Source organism: Lontra canadensis, unplaced genomic scaffold (assembly GCF_010015895.1).
Source record: "Lontra canadensis isolate GAN:19392208 unplaced genomic scaffold, GSC_riverotter_1.0 scaffold19, whole genome shotgun sequence".
NCBI lineage: Eukaryota > Metazoa > Chordata > Mammalia > Carnivora > Mustelidae > Lontra > Lontra canadensis.
In genome coordinates, this window is record NW_022631013.1 from 13,417,395 (window position 1) to 13,436,423 (window position 19,029).

The following is a 19,029-nucleotide window of genomic DNA, read 5'->3' on the forward strand; positions in this document are numbered from 1 at the left end:
AGAGTGCTTATGTGATCAGCCATATTGCATTTAGAGGTAAACATTGCTTTTGGACTATCTGCCCAGAAACTGAGTAAACTACCGAGACCCTGATTTTATTTTGGTCATTGTGTGCACATATTCATATGCAATTACCCAGAATGATGAAAAACTGGTAACAAGAAACCAAACTACTCTGCCATGTCAGATGCTGGCAAGCAATCATAACTACATATTTACAGATGTGGATTTTTAAAAGACTGATAAACTACTTTTCTAGAATGTTTCAAGTTTTATTAATTATTCAGTTGGTAAAGAGAGGGATTTTGCTTCATCGATCTGGAAAAAATATTTTAAAATCTGATTCCTTTGACAAGTTTTTCTCTATCAAGTAAGGGATGAGTATGCTATCCAGCTATTACGAACTAGTAGCATTTAAAATTAACCCAACAAATATCTTTATTTTGATCTTATCTCAAACTGTCTTAATGTTTTAATGATAAAATGATAAAACTGGGTTCCCAAATGTAAAAATCCTAATAGAAGTCTCTATTTCAAGACTCAAATAAAAAAGCTAATACTGGGGGGAAAGCTATCCTGAGATTTGTTTTCTCCCCTTCTGTAATGCTTAAAAACCAGGAGAGAGAAATCTAGAATCCCATTAATAGACTTCCAAAATACAATCTTATAGAAGTGGTTTTTTTTTTTTAAAGCGAGTTTTAAGAAAACAGGATACTTCGATATGACAAACTACAACTCAAAGAAAAAAACACTCCCCAATCTCCCAAATCTCTTCATGAAGTTGGCAACAATTAATCAAAGAAACTGAATTAACCAGAGTTTGCAATTAATATGAAATTTCTTCACAGGAAGAAATGCCTGTAACGAAATGTAAGTCTCCCCGTGTTTTGGCAATGAAATAAGTGAAATTAACATAAGGGGATTTGGGAAGGGTTTAAGGTCACACTCAGAACTAGACACAAAACCTTCCAAGCTAGACAGGAAAATGGGAGCTTGGACTAGCTTGCTTGGTTCTGCCACACCATGTCTGAGTAGTCTAGATAAGGACTATCCAAACAGGTACTTAGTTTCAAAACTAATATAAGCAATTTATCATAAAAAGCCTACACCTATTAAGCTATTCTCTTCTGTTGTTTGTCCTACATGTGTACGCTTATGTTTAACGAAGACTACCCTCTGTAACTCCTCCTAAAAGCAGAGAAGCAAGAAATGGAGTAAGAGAAGGAAGCCTGAGAATTCACATGGCTCTAAGAGCCTTTTCTCTGGCTGCTCATGGCCACTGACATTTCAATACGGAAGATTTTAAAGACTTTTGGGAAAAAGAATCATACTGTGGCTGTTTTCCTTGTCAAAAGCAGTCAGAGAGACAGCTCTTAACCAGGCAATTAGCCTAAAGTTCTCGGATAATAATGAAAAAACAAAACCAAAAACCCCTTAAATTTTCCTATTAGAACCTTTTATTCTGAATTTGTTGGTGCTTCAAGAAAACAGCTTTGCCCATAATTCACTGTGCCCTGAACTTATGACACCAACTTGTATTTGGCCAATTAGAAACCAGGCCAAACTGCGTTCTTCTTAGGTCTATTCAGTTAACAAATGGCACTTAACTGATGGTTTCTTTCATATAATCTTTAACAAGAACTCATAAGTTGCATTGATTATGCCCCAAGAGATGAGGGAGCGATGGTAATTCAGGTGAGCACCTCTGAAAAGATTCGTCAGCTTCCTGTCCCGCTCTAGCCAGATTTTCTGGAAAACCTTGGGAAAAGACTGAAACTCCCCACCAATCTGAGACTGCATGCGAGTCTTCACGACATTAACTGGGAAAAACAAGATTCCCAACATGGCACCCAACAGACCTCCACAGATAAAATCATTGACCAGATGAGCACTGTGAGTTGTGGCAGTAGGCAGATGCTCCTTAATGGGACCTCGAAGGCCAAAGAAAAGGACATTGCTGAATCCATTACGGAAAAGAACAGGTACCAAGCCTCGATAATACTCTCTAATTCCATGGCATTTGAGTGCCTTGAAAGCATGGTAAGTGTTTGTAAATTTGTCATGATGCTTGTGGTCTTGAAGCAATGTCTGAACTCTTTCCAATGGAGTGAAAATTGCTTCTGTCGTCCCTGCAAGCACTGCGGCCACACTGCGGGTCGCAAACTCGGGGGTACGGATGTGCTTGCGGAGAAGGCAAGATAAGTCCTCGTAGAGCCCAAACATGAGTGCCAGTGTCGTCGTCTTCTGCATCAGTGGGGGCAGGATGCCCCGGTACAAGTTTCGGAAACCATCCCTCCGCAACTGGAGCACCGCGTCCCTCGTTTTGATCCCATACAGCTGCTGCCGAAAGAGCACCTTCTGAATGGGAAACGTGATGGCTACGTTGTTGAAGGCTGCACAGCAGCCACACAAGTAATGCTTCATCTCCCCGACATTCGTGATATGAGGTGACAGGTCTTGTTTTGAAGATGTCAGGATGGGCGGCCTCTTTTCATGAGCTTCTGAATCCACCATGTTGCTTAGGATCTTTCTTCTTCATGAAGGGTATTTTTAACCTACAAATAAGAAAACGACAACAGGTCAGCCATCAAGGACAGGGCTAAACATGTGGAATGTTTCCTTATTTCCTTAACCCTTTAATTTCTGGACACGATTACATTTTCCCTGTTAGACTACATCAGTAATTGTGACCATATTTTCAGAGGGCCCCTCGAGGTCCCTGATACCCTTGCAGGGGTCCAGCAGGTCTTTCCTTTTCTAGCCACGTACCTGTGTGAAGTTGGATTTTCTGCATCTACTTTAACCAGAACAACTTCTCACCACACACAATGCACAAGCAAATACGGGACCCCACCTATCTTTTACACCAGACATCACACAGACCTGCAAAATGGGAAAACACACTTTTCTCATTAATTTTTTGGAAAATAGTTATTTTTCATGAAAATGTGTTGTCTATGTTAACATGTTATTTTAAAGCAAATGAGGAGCGCCTAGCGGCTCAGTCAGTTGAGCAGGTTGAGTGTCCAACTCTTCATTCTGACTCATGTCATGATTTCAGGGTCACAGAATCAGGCCCTGCATCTAGCTCTGCGTTCAGGGTAGAATCTGCTTGACTTTCTCCTTCTCTCTCTCCCTCTGCCCCTCCCCTCTCCCCTGACCCATGCAGGAGTTAAGACACACATAAATTTTAAATAAATGCATATAAATTTATAATTTATAAAATTTTAAAAATTATAATTTCTAATTTAAATAATTATAAATTATAAATATTTTAAAATAAATACATAAAGTGAATTAATATTTTAAAATTTAGATTTCTAAGACCATAAATACTAATCCAGATAAATAAAGGCTCTTTAGGGTCCACAATAATTTTTAAGTGTAAAGGGGTCTTGACACCAAAAAATTTGAGAACTACTGGACTAATTCATACGTTCTACGCTACATAATGGTCTATACCATTATCTTTCTGAAAAAGATTCAAAGTCTTCCCTTGAGAAATAAAATAGCAAAATATGCATTCATTCATTCTGTTCACTAACACTCAGTGTCTACTCTGGACTAGGACCTTTGCCAAGTGCTAGAGATTTATTTTATTTTTTTTTTAAGATTTTATTTATTTATTTGACAGAGAGAGATCACAAGCAAGCAGAGAGGCAGGCACAGAGAGAGAGAGAGGAGGAAGCAGACTCCCCACTGAGCAGAGAACCCGATGTGGGGCTCGATCCCAGGACCCTGAGATCATGACCTGAACAGAAGGCAGAGGCTTTAACCCACTGAGCCACCCAGGCGCCCCAAGTGCTAGAGATTTAAGAGCAAGGAACTCACAGGGGACCTGGGTGGCTCAGTCAGTTAAGCGCCTGCCTTCAGCTCAGGTCATGATCCTGGCAACCCAGGATCGAGCCCCATATTGGCCTCCCTGGTCAGCGGGGAGAAGCAGACTCCCCTCCATCCCTCACCCCTGTTCGTACTCTCTCTCAAATAAATAAGAATCTTAAAAAAAAAAAAAAAAAAAGGCAAGGAACTCACAATGTAACAGGAGACTGGCAAGGTAAACAAGTACCCCACAGTGTACATACCTCATATGACAGATACGTGCTGTGCATAAGGGACACTGAACACACACCTTGGAAGGTAGAGACTGGAAGAACAGGGTCAAGGGAGGCCTGCAGGTATGTACTATACACTGTACTTTCCCAGTGTTACCAATGAAAACACCAATACTCTCCTTTGAGTTATAGAAAGTAAGTGGAGCTGGCATCGAAAGTCTGACTACAGGGGTGCATGTTCCCACGAATGCACCAAAGGATGGCAGTGACTCTGGGAGGCTGCCCTGACAATGCAGCTCTATCAGATGCTGAAGATCTGAAGCCTACACCCACGGGCTTAGCTCACCGAGTAAAACAAAGGTGAAGTCCTCCCCCAGAACACACCAGCGTCCTTAAAATGGCCAGGCTATCCTGTTGCCAGACATCTAAGTCTGATTTTCTCCAGAGGATCTAAACAGCTGCATCATCCAGAACAATCCTACAGCCCAGAAATAAGCTTTACTGGGGGACTACATGGCAATTGTATTGTATCTTAGATAGAACAAGCTACGTATTTTTTTTAAAGGTTCTTTTAAGGGATCTCTAAACCCAACATGGCACTCAAACTCACTACCCCAAGATCAAGAGTCCATGTTCCACCAACTGAGCCACTTAGGGCCCCCAACAAGCTAAATATTTTTAAGTTGCTTTTACTTCCTCAACAGTACACCACATTTATGAGACCACTCAATAAAAAAATATCCTGGGATCGAGTCCCACATCGGACTCCTTGCTCAGCAGGAAGCCTGCTTCTCCCTCTGCCTCTGCCTGCCTGTGCTCACTCTCTCTGACCAAAAAAAAAAAAACCTGACTAAAAAATGAGCAAAGGACTTGAATAGCCATTTCTCCAAAGGAGAGATACAAGAAAATACGGAACTCCACCCATCTTTTAAGCCAGACATGAAAGAAATCCACAAAACTGTAAAACAGAGGGCACCTGGGTGGCTCAGTGGGTTAAGCCTCTGCCTTTGGCTCAGGTCATGATCTCAGGGTCCTGGGATCGAGCCCCGCATCGGGCTCTCTGCTTGGCAGTGAGCCTGCTTCCCCCTCTCTCTGCCTGCTTGTGCTCTCTGTCAAAAAAAAAAAAAAAAAAAAAATCCTGTAAAACAGGGGTGCCTGGGTGGCTTAGTCAGCTGCCTTCAGCTCAGGTCACAAAGTACATGATCTCGGGGTCCTGGGATGGAGCTCCATCCGCATCATCAGCATTGCGCTGAGCTTCCCCATCGCTTTGGGCTCCCTGCTCGATGGGGAGTCTGCTTCTCCCTCCCTCCTGTGGCCCCTCCCCCATTCATGCTTTTTCTCCCTTTCTCTCTCAAATAAATGAAATCTAAAAAACAAAAACAGATACAAAAAACACCTTGGGGCAACTGGGTGGCTCAGTCGTTAAGTGGCTGCCTTCGGCCCAGGTCATGATCCCAGGGTCCTGGGATCGAGCCCCTGCATCAGTGGGAAGCTTGCTTCTCCCTCTCCCACTCCATGTGATTGTGTTCCCCCTCTCGCTGTGTCTGTCAAATAAATAAATAAAATCTTAAAAAAAAACCACTACCAAAAAACTGTTAAACACACTCAGATGCCAACAGCCATATGAAAAGATGCTTGACATCAATCAACAGAGAAATGCAAATCAAAACACAATGAGATCATTAGGATAGTTACTATTTAAAACAAACAGAAAATAACAAGTGTAGGCGGAGCTGTGGAGAAGCTCAGTGTCCCTGTGCACTGCTGGTGAGAATGTAAAATGGTGCAGCCACTAAACCAGAGCGGCAGTTCTACAGAAACTTACAACAGAACTAACAGGATTCAGCAGTCTCACTTGCAGGAATGTATCCGGTAAGAACTGAAAGCAGGGTCTCACGAGGCACACGCGCATATCCGCAGCAGTGCAATTCACAACAGCCAAGAGGTGGCAGCAACACAAGCGCCCACTGCCGCATGACATGTTCAAACAACAAGACATGGTGTATATATACAGACAGTGGAAAACTATGTGGATAAGGAAGTCCTGTTACATACTTGGACAGGGGTGAACCCTGAGGACATTAAGTAAAATAAACCAGTCATAAAAGGACAAGTACTGTATGATTTCACTTACATGAAGTACCTAGAACAGTCAAATTCATATAGACAGAAAGTAGAATGGTAGTTGCCAGGAGTCTGGGGAAGGGGGAACATGGAGTTTTTGCTTAATGGGTATAGTTTCATACATCAACTATTGAGCATTCAGGACAAAAGAAGTTAAAATGTAAACACTATGAAGTGCAGGCCAGGGGCGCCTGGGTGGCTCAGTGGGTTAAGTGTCTGCCTTTGTCTCAGGTCACGATCCTGAGGTCCTGCAATTGAGCCCCACATCCGGGTCCTTGTTCAGCAGGAACCTGCCTCTCCCTCTCCACGTTGCTCTCCCTGCTTGTCTGTGCACTCGCACTGTCAAAAAAGTGCAGTGCACAGCTGAAGCACAGAAAAGAATCAGAAAAATCAGTTCCTGGGGAGCTTATATCTACAGGAGCCACAGATACGTAATATCAAATACGAAACACACATCTGCAACTCCCTTCTAGGAGTACAGCCTATGGAAATAGTTATTCATACAAGATGTACACAAAGATTCAACTAGGCGACAGTCACAACACTCTTAAGAAGTACTGAATAAAAACTAAATGCTCAACAGTATGAAGATGTATCCACCTGATGGGATGTCATACAGATATTAAAAGAGTACTGGGGCACCTGGGTGGCTCAGTCATTCAGCGTCTGCCTTCAGTTCAGGTCATGATCCCAGGGTCCTGGGATCAAGCCCGGCATCAGGAAGCCTGCTTCCCCCTCTCCCTCTACCTGCCGCTCCCCCTGCTTGTGCTTTCTCTCTGCCAAATAAATAAATAAAATCTCCATAAAATAATTTTTTTTTTCTGTTTCATTCAGACTTACAGGATAACACTGTCAAGACGACCTTCATTTGCTTTTTTGTTGGGGACTTCTTCCTCTTTGTCTGCTTTTACACTGGCCTCTTAGCATACTAAGAAAATTAAATTCAACCAACTTATTCAAAGGCACTGCCATGTCAGAGATTAGAGATAAATGAGAACCCTGGCCTCAGGGGAGACAGGACATGCAAACGATAGACTACAAAACAATAAATGTGAGCACGGAAATATGCACCAGGTGTATAAAGGCCTCCGCAGAGAAAGGGGTCATTAACTAGCTGTCTGGAGACAGGGACAGGGCGGGATAGGATGTGTGGGCAGAAGCACATTCAGCTAACGGTGGCAGTGCAGGCTGAGGTGTCAGTCCTGAGTCAGAGGCGCAGCAGATCGAGTTCTCAAGGAATTACTCAAATATGTTCTGTAGAGCAGAATGTGGGTGGAAGATGGGTGGGTGGCAGAGGACCACAGGGAAGCAGGCTTGAACCAGCATTACGAGACAGGAAGATCCCAAGACCCTCTGACACTGCTCTGTACTGTTTTTTTTTTTTCCTTTCTCATGAGAAGCAAATGGAAACAAGCTATTTTCCTTAAGTATGTCACACCAGGGTCTATGTGTCCTCTTCCCACAAGATAGACCACACTAAGAAGAAAATGTATCATTGAACACTCTGGCTCGAAGTTTCTTTGTTCTGTTGGAGTTCCAGCTGGCTTAGTCCATGTTTCTATTAGAAAAGATAAACTTGCTGAGAAAAACTGTGACTAGAAAACCACTGCTGGCCCAAACCCTGTCGGAAAGAAGGTCCTGAAAGGGGTCAGCAAACGTTCCTCACCACTAAGTCGCCTGGCTACACCAACACAACTCAACAGTGCCGGGGTGCAATGTTTCACTGTCCGCCCCCACAAGCTGTGGGAGCCACACCACCTCCCGGCGCCACTCTGTTCACAAGGAACATGCCCTCCCCTTGGGCAGAGCACTGGGAGCAGCGGGACTTAGGGCTGAATGCTGCTCAGCACTACTGTGACTCAGTTTAAAGGGCAGGAAAAATGGTTCCCTGGTGTTCTGAAAATGTGTTCCTCTGCAGTATAAATGATCAAAGTAAAGCCTAGCTCAGAGACAGGAATTATTTCTCATCTTGGCAGGTATTAGAACAATGAGGGGCAGGGCGCCTGGGTGGCTCAATTGGTTAAGCGACTGCCTTCAGCTCAGGTCATGATCCTGGAGTCCCGGGATCAAGTCCCGCATCGGGCTCCCAGCTCCACGGGGAGTCTGCGTCTACCTCTGACCTTCTCCTCGCTCATGCTCTCTCACTGTCTCTGTCTCTCTCTCTCTCAAATTAAAAGAAAAAAAAACAAAAAAACAAAAAAAAACAGATTATGCAGTCACCTAGATGCTCAACTCAGCTAGATTCCTTGGAGTTGGGCTGCTTATAGATCCAATAAACCAACAAATGAGTCATTTCAATGAAAATTCATAAAAGAAACATTATTTTAAGAAAAAATGACACATTAATAATAAACATTTAAAAAAGATTTTAAGAGAAAATAAAGTTGTAAATCAATTAAATATACATACATCTCCCCACTCCAGGCTCACTGCCCTGGCTTAGGGCTCTCCGTGTCTAGACTCACTGTGGGAAAGCCTCTTTACCAGTCAGCCTGCCACTAATGACACTCCCAATGCATTGTTATCTTCTAATAACAGCATGGAGATACCCCAGTATTTGGAATGACTGTGTAATACTCTAACAAATGGACATATTATATGTAATTTATTCTATCTCCTATTTTGGTCCCTGTTTTTTTGTTTGGGTTTGGCTTTTTCTTTTTTTTAAAGAATGCTTCTTTGGGCAACCTCGTACCTACCTATACCTTGCTTGGGTGAACTCTTGCAAGTTTATCTGTAGGATAAATCCTCAGAATAGCACTGCTGGCTCAAAGAGTAATACATTTAAATCTGATAGCTACTCCAAGCTACCCCAGAACTTACGAGGATTTATACTTCCATTGTACGTATGCCAGTACCAGGACCAACGTTTCCAGCATCAACTGATGGGTAAAGAATCGCATTTGTCATTTAAACTTTCTGATTAAGATACAGCGTTTTGAGGCGCCTGGGTGGCTCAGTCAGTTTTAAGCATCTGCCTTAGGCTCAGGTCATGATCCCAGCATCCTCGGATCAGCCCTGTGCCGGGCTCCCTGCTCAGCAGAGGGGCCTGCTTAAAAAAATAAACTATAGCATTTTTTCATTTTTGATCATTTGAACTTCTTTTACTATAAATTTTCATGTTACCTTTATTTCTAATAGGCAGAAGAACTTTCCTGATTTGCAAAATTTCTTCATATATGAAGAAAATCATTTCTGGTTCTAGTAATCAAATTTTGGCAAATACTTTTCCTACTTTATTATTTTTGTGATACTGAAGTTCTTAATTTGGATATTAAGTCTATGATCTTGGCTTCTAGGCTTTATAATGTCCTCCGAAGGCCCTCCTTACTCTAAAAGTATGAAGGAGTAACCCACGCTTCCCTCTCCAAGCTTCACGGATTCATTTACAAGTCATACGGGAATCTCTCTGGAAATTTCAGTGTAAGGAGTGAGGCAAAGAGAAGAGCCTGCCTCTGGAAGTGACGGGTGAGCAGCATCCAAATGCCCGTGGGCGCGCGTGCACGTGTGTCTGCACTGGCTCTGCTCCGCCAGCATCCCAGCGCTTCTTGAGTGCCAACCTGCTCGGACCTGCTACAGTGCTAGGACGCGTGTCACCATGTTGTAGCGCTTCCCCATACTCTTCTCAGAACTAGCAGTTTTCTTGGATCGCAGACTTCTCTTGATAAACTTTAGTGTATCTCTGTCATATTCCTCCCAAAATTCTTGGTATCTTACAGAGAAAGTGACTTCATAGATAAATGAAAAGACCTGTCACTTTTCCAAAATCAAACCATATTTCATAGGAATAGGTCTTCCTATTCATTTGGGTCCTTTCACAAACCTTAGTAGCATTGAAAAATTTTTCATACAGATCTTGAATTTAATAGTCCTTTTATTTTTTTTAAAAGATTTTATTTATTTATTGACAGACAGAGAGAGATCACAAGTAGGCAGAGAGGCAGGCAGAGAGAGAGAGGGGGGAAGCAGGCTCCCTGCAAAGCAAAGAGCCCGATGCGGAGCTCAATCCCAGGACCCTGAGATCATGACCTGAGCTGAAGGCAGAGGCTTTAACCCACTGGGCTACCCAGGCTCCCCTTGAATTTAAGATCTGAAAGAGGGGCGCCTGAGTGGCTCAGTGGGTTAAGCCTCTGCCTTCAGCTCAGGTCATGATTCTAGGGTCCTGGGATCGAGCCCCGCATGGGCTCTCCGCTCAGCAGGGAGCCTGCTTCCTCCTCTGCCTGCCTCTCTGCCTACTTGTGATCTCTGTCAAATAAACAAATAAAATCTTAGAAAAGATTTGAAAGAGCGCGTGCAGTACTGACCGGGGAAGAGGCAGAGGGAGGGGAGCCGCGGACTCCACTGAGCACAGAGCCCTATTGAGTATCTCAGGACTATGAGGTCATGACCTGAGCAGAAATCAAGAGAGAGGCTCAACTGACTGAGCCACCCAGGTGCCCCCCAGATCTTGAGTATTTCTTACCTCTAGGTATTTTATCTTTTCAGTTGCTATTATGAATGGGCCTTTTCCTTCCTATTCACTTTCGAACTGTTTATTGCCTGCATATGAAAAAGCTACCAATTCTTATGTATTAAGGTTAGAATCAGCCAACTTACCAAATCCTCTTACAATTTCTCATTTTTGGACTGGTTTGCTTTAGCTTCTACTACATAAAATACCACAAATAATTCTGACTTCACTATAATATGTACCTTTATCTTAATAGATTTGCAAATATTTCCTGAACAAAATTAAGTAATAGTAATAGTGAATATCTTTTTATTTTTGACATGTATAGGAACTTTGCTAGGAATTACTATGAGGCATTAACACTGGTCTTTGGTGTAAGAAACAAAGTTGTCATCAGAGCATTAATAATCTAAGTCCTAGCAGTTTCAAGTTTACATAGGGAAATAGATCATGACACAACAATGTTTACTGAACTCGTCCCTACAAAATCTGTACCCACTCAAGTAACCTTCCCTGTTCACCATCTATGCCTACCCACATTTAGGATTGTGCTACAAATACGAAGTAAAGCATGTCTTTCCAGCGCTATCACTAATTTCATTGGATAAGCTACCTTAAAACCCCCAAAACCTCATTCTGCATTCATCCTAGGAACTAGTGTATCTTCTATTATAACATTAGCCTCTTCCCCCTGCTATTTACCAGGAAATTATGTTTCCCATTAAAATTACATTCCATTTTTCTAATACCAATGATCACCTGATAAGGGCTCAGAGAGTTTTCAAACACGGGAAGGGCAAACACATTTATTCCTGTTTTACAGATATTCAAACACCTTCAACCCCTCCCACCACCACTCAATCAGGAACTTTGGTCAAATGCTTTTAGGAAGCTACTGAGATGACCCTATGAATACTAGAGACAGAACCAGCGTAACATTTATGAGATGCAGCTAACAGCCTCAATTCAAATCCTGGCTCCAGCACATATCCACTGTGTGACCTTCTTCAAGTTTCTCAATGTCTCTATGGCTTAACTTCCTCATTTATAAAATAAAGATGCTACCTACCTCATAGGTGGGCTCAGTAATTTGCGTTACTACTTGTACAATATCCAGAATACTCTAGAGCACTAGAGGTGCTCAACAAGGATGGCCTATTATTATTATTATTCTCTAATTTATTTGGTGTATACGTTAGCATTATTTCTTGTTAATTACTTGCCCTCATAAATTGGATATGAATACTCCTTGGCCATGGTGAAATTTTTTTTTAATGTATTACTAGATACCATTTGCTAATATTTTATTTTAAAATTTCACATCACTAGAACATACCAAATTTTTAATTTTATTACTATCTCACACCAAGTTCAGGCGTCCATGTTCCATTAGCTCTGTAAAAACAATCTGTCACTTTTCCTTCCCAAGGCTGGTGTAAAATTTAAACCTTATCAAAATTACCTTTTCCTTCAAAGTTAAAGGAATTCACCTGTAACACCATCTGGGCCTGGTGTTTTGGGGGATGGTAGCTTTTTGATAACTTTCTCAATTTCTTCCATTGTTACTGGTCTGTTAGGTTCTTTCCTCCACAGTCCATTTTTATACTGTAGTTCCTTTAAAAAAAAAAAAAGTTCTGGTTTATTTATATAGTCTTACATAGTACTTGTTGTTTTTATTTTTTATTTTTTTAAAGATTTTATTTATTTGACAGACAGCGATCACAAGTAGGCAGAGAGGCAGGCAGAGAGAGAGGAGGAAACAGGCTCCCTGTGGAGCAGAGAGCCCAACGTGGGGCTCCATCCCAGGACCCTGGGATCATGACCTGAGCCGAAGGCAGAGGCTTTAACCCACTGAGCCACCCAGGCGCCCCAGTACTTGTTTAAAAAAAAAAAAAAAAAAAAAATACTTCTAGGGACGCCTGGGTGGTTCAGATGGTTAAGCAACTGCCTTCGGCTCAGGTCATGATTCCAGGGTCCTGAGATCAAGTCCCTCATTAGGCTCTCTGCTCCACAGGGAGCCTGCTTCTCCCCCTGCCTTTCTGTCCCTCATGAATAAATAAATAAAATCTTTAAAAAAAAAAAAACAAAACAAAAACTTCTAGTCTTGTCTACTTATGTTCCCTTTTTTCTTGAGCAGGATAGCCAGTTTGTCAAATTTACATTCCTTCCATCCCAGACACAAAAACACAGCTCTTAAAGTTACCAGTTTTACTATTTTCAGTTTTTAAATTTGTTTTCCTCTTTATCTCTTTTCTCCTGTTTTGTCTAGTTTATTACATTCTAATTTCTTCTTTTTGTCTAGTTTATTACATTCTAATTTCTTCTTTTTTTTCTTAATTTTTGAGTGTTTAAGGTGATGTATTTTCCTTTGAGCAAAACTTTTTAATATTACTTTTTAAGGGGCGCCTGGGTGGCTCAGTGGGTTAAAGCCTCTGCCTTCAGCTCAGGTGATGGAGGCCCGCATCGGGCTCTCTGCTCAGTGGAGAGCCTGCTTCTCCCTCCCTCTCTGCCTGCCTCTCTGCCTACTTGTGATCTCTGTCAAATAAATAAAATATAAAAAATATATATATTACTTTTTAAGATACTCTTGAAGAATTTTGGTCTGATGGTTGCTTCATCATCTCCTGTTTCTTTGACATAGTGGCCTCGATTTGGCATTATATGTGCTCAGCTCCAGAACCAGAACCTGTTTTGGCTTTGTGTGTCTTATCATATCCTTTATTTATGCTCAGGAGAAGAGCATCTTTCTGGTGGCCCACAGGAAGATCATACAAGGATGGATCCTAAAATTTGGCAACTGTGCTCTAGCCTCAAAAGATCTGAGATAAAAACACTCTGAAGCTGACCTTTATTAGTGGGAGAATAAAGCAGCAGCAGCAGCAAGCCAGTTACATTAAGTCCATTACTAAGTGTTTTGCCAACAACAGGACAACGGTAAGAGAAGCATACAAACCTGAAATACCCAGGCACCATGACAGTCTTGCCACGGAAAGAAAAATAAAATAGCCAATGGCAACCATCTTCCTGCTAGATCAATCTGAAATGCAGGGGGGCGGGGGAGGAGAAGCAGAGAACTTAAAATGGATAAAGAAATGTTTTTTTAAAAGTCCCTGTTTCATCCTGCAATTTTAGTCCATTTTGAATAGGATCCTCCGGCACAGATATGAGAAGCCATAGTTCTGATATCTAGCTATAGCTTCCTTGATCTGCTGACTGCATCGTTTTGATTTGCTTTTCTGGAAAAGCATTTTTGCTAAAAGCCGTACAGACTTCCTCCTTCCTACACAGCAGTCTCTCAGTAATTCATACAGTATGGCATTGTGCCATGTGGCATTTGAAGACTCAATTATTTTTAAGATTTTTTTTAAAGGAATCGCTATACCCAACATGAAGCTTAAACTCACAACCCCAAGATCAAGAGTTGCACGAACCACGGAGTCAGCCAGGCACCCTGAAGAATCAGTTTTTAAAACTGTTCACCTGTTGCTGACTTTATGTTAATTCCTGTTTCAACAGCAGTTTTCCTTACTCAGGATACACTTCTTGTGTATGACAGCTTTTCCTCACACACCATTTCTGTGGGTATTTATCGGACTTGGAGAGAATTGGGGGGATAAAAAAACCACCCACAGCTTTTCGATTTAAAACACACCTGCCTGTTGCATTTTTTGCTCTAAACCAGTTAAAGAAACCAATGGCGGGTGGGAGGTTGGGGGAACCAGGTGGTGGGTATTAGAGAGGGCACGTATTTTCATGGAGCACTGGGTGTGGTGCAAAAACAATGAGTACTGTTACACCGAAAAGAAATTAAAAAAAAAAAAAAAGGCATTTTAATTTTTCTTTTTTTCGCCAATGGCATTTTTAGTTTAAAAAAAAAAAAAAAAAAAAGGAACTCTGAAGATGCTTAAAAAGAAGTTTGCCAGGGTAGAGCTGGGTTATTATTAATCACTTAGTCTTCTACATCCTAATTTCTTGCTATTTCAGCTGACAGACATGAATTTAAGAACTCTTATTAGAACCACACTTGCCAATCTAAGATTAACCAACATTTTAAAACAGCTTAGCATACAAATGCCTTACATCTATGTAATGCTTTGCTTTCCTTCAATCTCAGGACTACAGAATGATAAAATCAACAAGAATAGTCTGGTTAATGTATATATGATTATATAATACCACATTGTGACAACTTATGAATGTAAGATATGTCATTTACATACTGAATACATAATACAATTTTAAATTCTAAAGTTACCACCTGCAAACCATACAAACTAAGTTATTTGTATACCCGACCTACCAAATTTTGTCCATGTTCACTTTTAATTTTTATTGGAATGACTTACTTCCCAAAATTTTACAAATTAAAGTTACTTTAGCTAGCTTGTCATGGCTGTTTGTAATAATGGAGACTGTTATTAAACAGAAAACTATGGCTAGCAGAAGTTAGCCATTTACTGACCCCTATATTCAATTGTTTTAAGATATTTTGACAACATCACCGTATAGGTGCCTGGATAGCTCAGCCAGTTTGGCATCTGCCTTTGGGTCCCGGGATAGAGCCCCAGATTTGGCTCCCTGCTCAGCAGGGAGCATGCTTCTCCCTCTCCCTCTGCCACACTCCCCTACCCAACCACAAACCTTGTGTACTCTTGCCTCTTGCTCTTTAAAAAAAAAAAAAAAAAAAAAAAAAAAAAAAATCACCATACATTTAAAGTCTCAAATTTTAAAAAACTGGCCTGGGCATAGAAAAAGGAAGGTAATGAAACCCTCCTAGACTTCACAAATTTAAAACTTTCCCTCTAATTTTAACCTCCTGAGACTTGTGATGTCTTCAAAGAAACCACATGTGGAAAGAAGATAAATAAATAAAGCTTTCCCTCTAGTTTCATCCCACACACCAGGATGGTATTAATAGATTCTTAATTTGGCAACAGAAGCAAGGACAGTGTGCATAGTATTCTGTGGCAATGGAGTTTAGAATTTTATATGTTTATCTATACTGTGAACACAGCTAAATTTCTTTACTAAACTGATCTCTGTATTTAAATTCCTTAACATGGATAATTCTTTGCTACTGCAAAACTTATTTATCATAATTTTAAACTGTTTGTTACCTTAAACACTCAAGCTCTGTGAACAATAAGAAGCACAGTTAATAAGCTGACTTTCAAGCAACTACAAGTATCAAACTTTTGTGGCATAATTAAACAGTGTAAAGTCTAAATACTCACTGTAATTTACAGCCCAGGTGGATAAGCAAGACCTAGATGTGATCCCAGCACAAAGGTCTTTGTGAAAAAACTGGGGGGAAGGCAAACGTAATTCTCAAAGGATATGAACTCCCACAAGTCAGCAGGTCTGAGTCAGCAACGAGAACAAGATCAGTCTGGGTTCCAGTCCTAGTTATGACACTATCTTGCTACTATACTCAAAGCAACGTTCCTAATTTAAAAAGTCAATTCTCTGGGCTTAATCTGTCAAAGGACAAACCAAATACCTCCACTCAGAGGTAATAACTTATGATTTTTTTCTTCAGATCCACGAAAGGTGACTCCAGATCCAAAGTGCCTAACCTGTGCTCGGGAACCGCTGGGATACCCACCTGACCAGCTCCAGCACCTTTTGATTTTATTGAATCCTTTCCAAGCAAGGGTGGAGAAGGCTCTAACTGGCAAGGTCACTACCCATATACTTCCAGGACTTCTGTTTCACTGCTTACATGTAGAGAAACAGAGGATGGGAATTAAGACCAGCTGAGTATAGCTGACGGGGCAAAATAAAGGTTATGCCCAAAGGGTAAATAGAGCTAAGGCATCGACACGCTCTATCTAGCTACGCTCAGTGGTAAATAATCAGGACAGAGATTAACGAAGAACACCACCGCCCGCCTGCCCGCCCCCAGAAAGCCTTGTACAATTGAGTTTCCCACAACGCGATGCAACATGGTGTCGCAGAATAAGCACCGCCCGGCAGTGGCTAGACTTACCGCCCTCCGGGCGTCCATTTCCCCAGTCTGGGATAAGAGGGGCGGGGGTTGGGTAGGATCTCCGAGGCCCCTTCCGTCTCCGACAGGGAACAGGCTCAGGGGTCCCGGAATCCCAAACCCCCGGGAGGGCAGGGGCCTTCCGCCGTCCCAGCGCCGCCCGCCCCCAGGCGCAAGCAAAGCCCAGCCCTGCCCACCCTCCGGTTCGTGCGCTGCGGGAGGCACCTCCCCAGCAGGGGTGCGTCCGATGAACGCACAACCTTCTTCGCCGGGAAGGCCCGCTCCGGCAGCCAGACGGCGCCCCGCGGAGCCCCCGCGAAGCCAAGCGGCTGGCGGGGGAGCCGGGAGCCGCGGGGGCGTAAAACCCACCCTGTGCGGGAGCGCCGCCCTCTGCGGCTCCGGCGGCTGTGGGCCCCACCCGGGAGGGCGCGCGCGCGCGGGAGCGGCCGGGAGCGCGGAGAGGAGTGGGCCCCATTGGCTGCGCCAGGGGGCCGGGGCCAGGCGGCCTCCTCAGACCCTCCTTCAGCGTACAGGCCGGGGGGCGGGGGGAAGGCCCATGCCGCCAGCTCGCCGCACTCACCCATAGCAGCGGGCGCCCGGCTGCTCGCCCGGGTCCGCGCCCGGTAGCCGCCAGCCCGCAGGTCGGCGAGCCGGCGAGCAGCGGCCGCGCAGGCGCAGACCTTGACCGAGCGAGTGCGCGGGGCGTAGGGCGACGCGCTCGACGCTGCCCGAGTCGGATCACGTGAGGCAGACGCCGCCGCGCCGCCTCTGCCTAAACCCGCAGAATCAGGTGACCCCGACCCAGTCCACTTGGCATCCACGGGGCAGGTGTAGAGTAACCCAGCACACCTGTCGTAAGGCACCGAGGCTCCGCAAACCAGAGCACCGGTGTCTTGGCGCCGTACGGTGGCCTTGCCTTGCCACAACTAGTCAACGCGTTCTCCAGCGTGCAGCCTGGGGGAGTGCCAGCCGGAGTTAACAGTTGTGGGTGGCAAACGCTAAAAATCTGAAAGTGCCTTTTCTGGCTTCCCTTTGTAGCCGTGGTTAGATTTCATCTAACCTTCAGAGTGGCCTTTTTCCGCACTTGTGTATGATTTAGGACATACAAATAACTTAGTATATGTGCTGCCGAAGCGAGTACAGGACATACAAATAACTTAAAAATGATTTTTTAAAGATTTTATTTGACAGAGAGAGACAGAAAGCGAGTGAGGACAAGCAGGCAGAGCAGCAGGCAGGGGGAGAAGCAGCTTCCCGCTGAGCCGGGAGCCTGATGCAGGGCTTGATCCCAGGACCCAGGCTGAAAGTAGCCGCTTAACCAGACTGAACCCCACCCAGGTGTGCCCATACAACCACTTTTAAAGTGTCTTTCCTTTCACCCTCAGACAGTTTGTAGGTGTTGGACTCTATTGCACTAGCAAAATGAAGGCTTAGGTGAAGTAATAGCGCTGACGCTTCTGGGAGTGACCTTGGACAAGTCACTGGTTCCTAAGCCCCAAGTACCTGTCTGAACTACAATGCCGGCTTCATATGCATCCTTTGGCCCTTGTCAGCATCACATCACATCCTTGTCAGGAATAATGACCTGACTCTAACTCCTAAACTGAAAGGCACACAGCAGATGTGAGGAGTTGAAGGAAACAGAAAGGTCAGCCGGGAGAGGAGAAGCCTTCAGGAGGCTGGTGAAATGAGTGTGAAGGAAATGCACTTCACTGGGGTTAGTGCAAGAGGCATGTGTCAGAGATTCGCTCCAGGGGGTTGGCTTTCCCTGCCCACTTGCCCACACAGCACTTTAGAGATATCGACTCCGAAATTTGGTGTGCTTGAGCTGGCCTGTTTAACTGCTATTTGGGATGTGGGAGAACGTGCCACCTCATTTCAGCTAAGTCCCCTGAGGCACCTGCTGTGAGCCGTTGTTCATGTCCAAGCTCCCCTGGGGAATCTTAGAGTCTAATGAGGGATATAAAAACAGAAGACTCTGGATATTTGGAAGAGTGAAGGGCCTTGACCCTTTCGAGGGGAACCAGGCATGGCTTCATAGGGTAGGAAGTGTTTGGACTGGGCTTTGGTTGAGTGACTGGAATTTGGACCAGTGGAGAAAGTCACAGTAGCAGGAGATAAGATGGTAAAGGTCAGGTGGTAGGGTCTGATAGAGCAAATCTTGACTGTCAAGACGGAGGCACTTGGCATCTAATTAGTGTGCAGGGATAGATTCGGGGCTCCACAGGATGATGACAAGGTCACACGATGGTTTGGAATGATAAATGGGGCAACAGTTGGGGAAGGGCGCTCACCTCAAAACTATGTTTGCCCTGTCCTGTGTGAATTCCTGTTCAGATGTATTATTTGAAAAACAACTAAATCAGGCAGTCATCCAGAGTGTTCAGATGCATAAATCATTCATTCCAGTTTAGAGC

The 19,029-nt window shown here is 43.6% G+C and overlaps 1 protein-coding gene across 13 annotated transcripts; it reads right to left on the reverse strand.

Annotated features, from left to right (window-relative positions):
- Positions 1 to 356: 356 nt before the first annotated feature.
- Positions 357 to 17,326, reverse strand: SLC25A51 (solute carrier family 25 member 51). 13 transcript variants are annotated; one of them, XM_032860644.1, is made up of 6 exons: positions 17,193 to 17,326; positions 16,232 to 16,343; positions 13,580 to 13,663; positions 12,089 to 12,240; positions 2,770 to 2,883; positions 357 to 2,555 (listed from the first exon to the last, which is right to left on the reverse strand). In XM_032860644.1, the coding sequence occupies exon 6, from the start codon at positions 2,512 to 2,514 to the stop codon at positions 1,621 to 1,623; it is 894 nt and encodes a 297-aa protein (XP_032716535.1). In that variant the 5' UTR covers positions 2,515 to 2,555; positions 2,770 to 2,883; positions 12,089 to 12,240; positions 13,580 to 13,663; positions 16,232 to 16,343; positions 17,193 to 17,326; the 3' UTR covers positions 357 to 1,620. The 13 variants fall into 13 exon arrangements, with proteins under 13 accessions (XP_032716535.1, XP_032716536.1, XP_032716529.1 ...); XM_032860645.1 differs by lacking the exon at positions 2,770 to 2,883 and having other exon boundaries at positions 12,117 to 12,240; XM_032860638.1 differs by lacking the exon at positions 2,770 to 2,883 and having other exon boundaries at positions 16,232 to 16,340; positions 17,193 to 17,324.
- Positions 17,327 to 19,029: the final 1,703 nt, after the last annotated feature.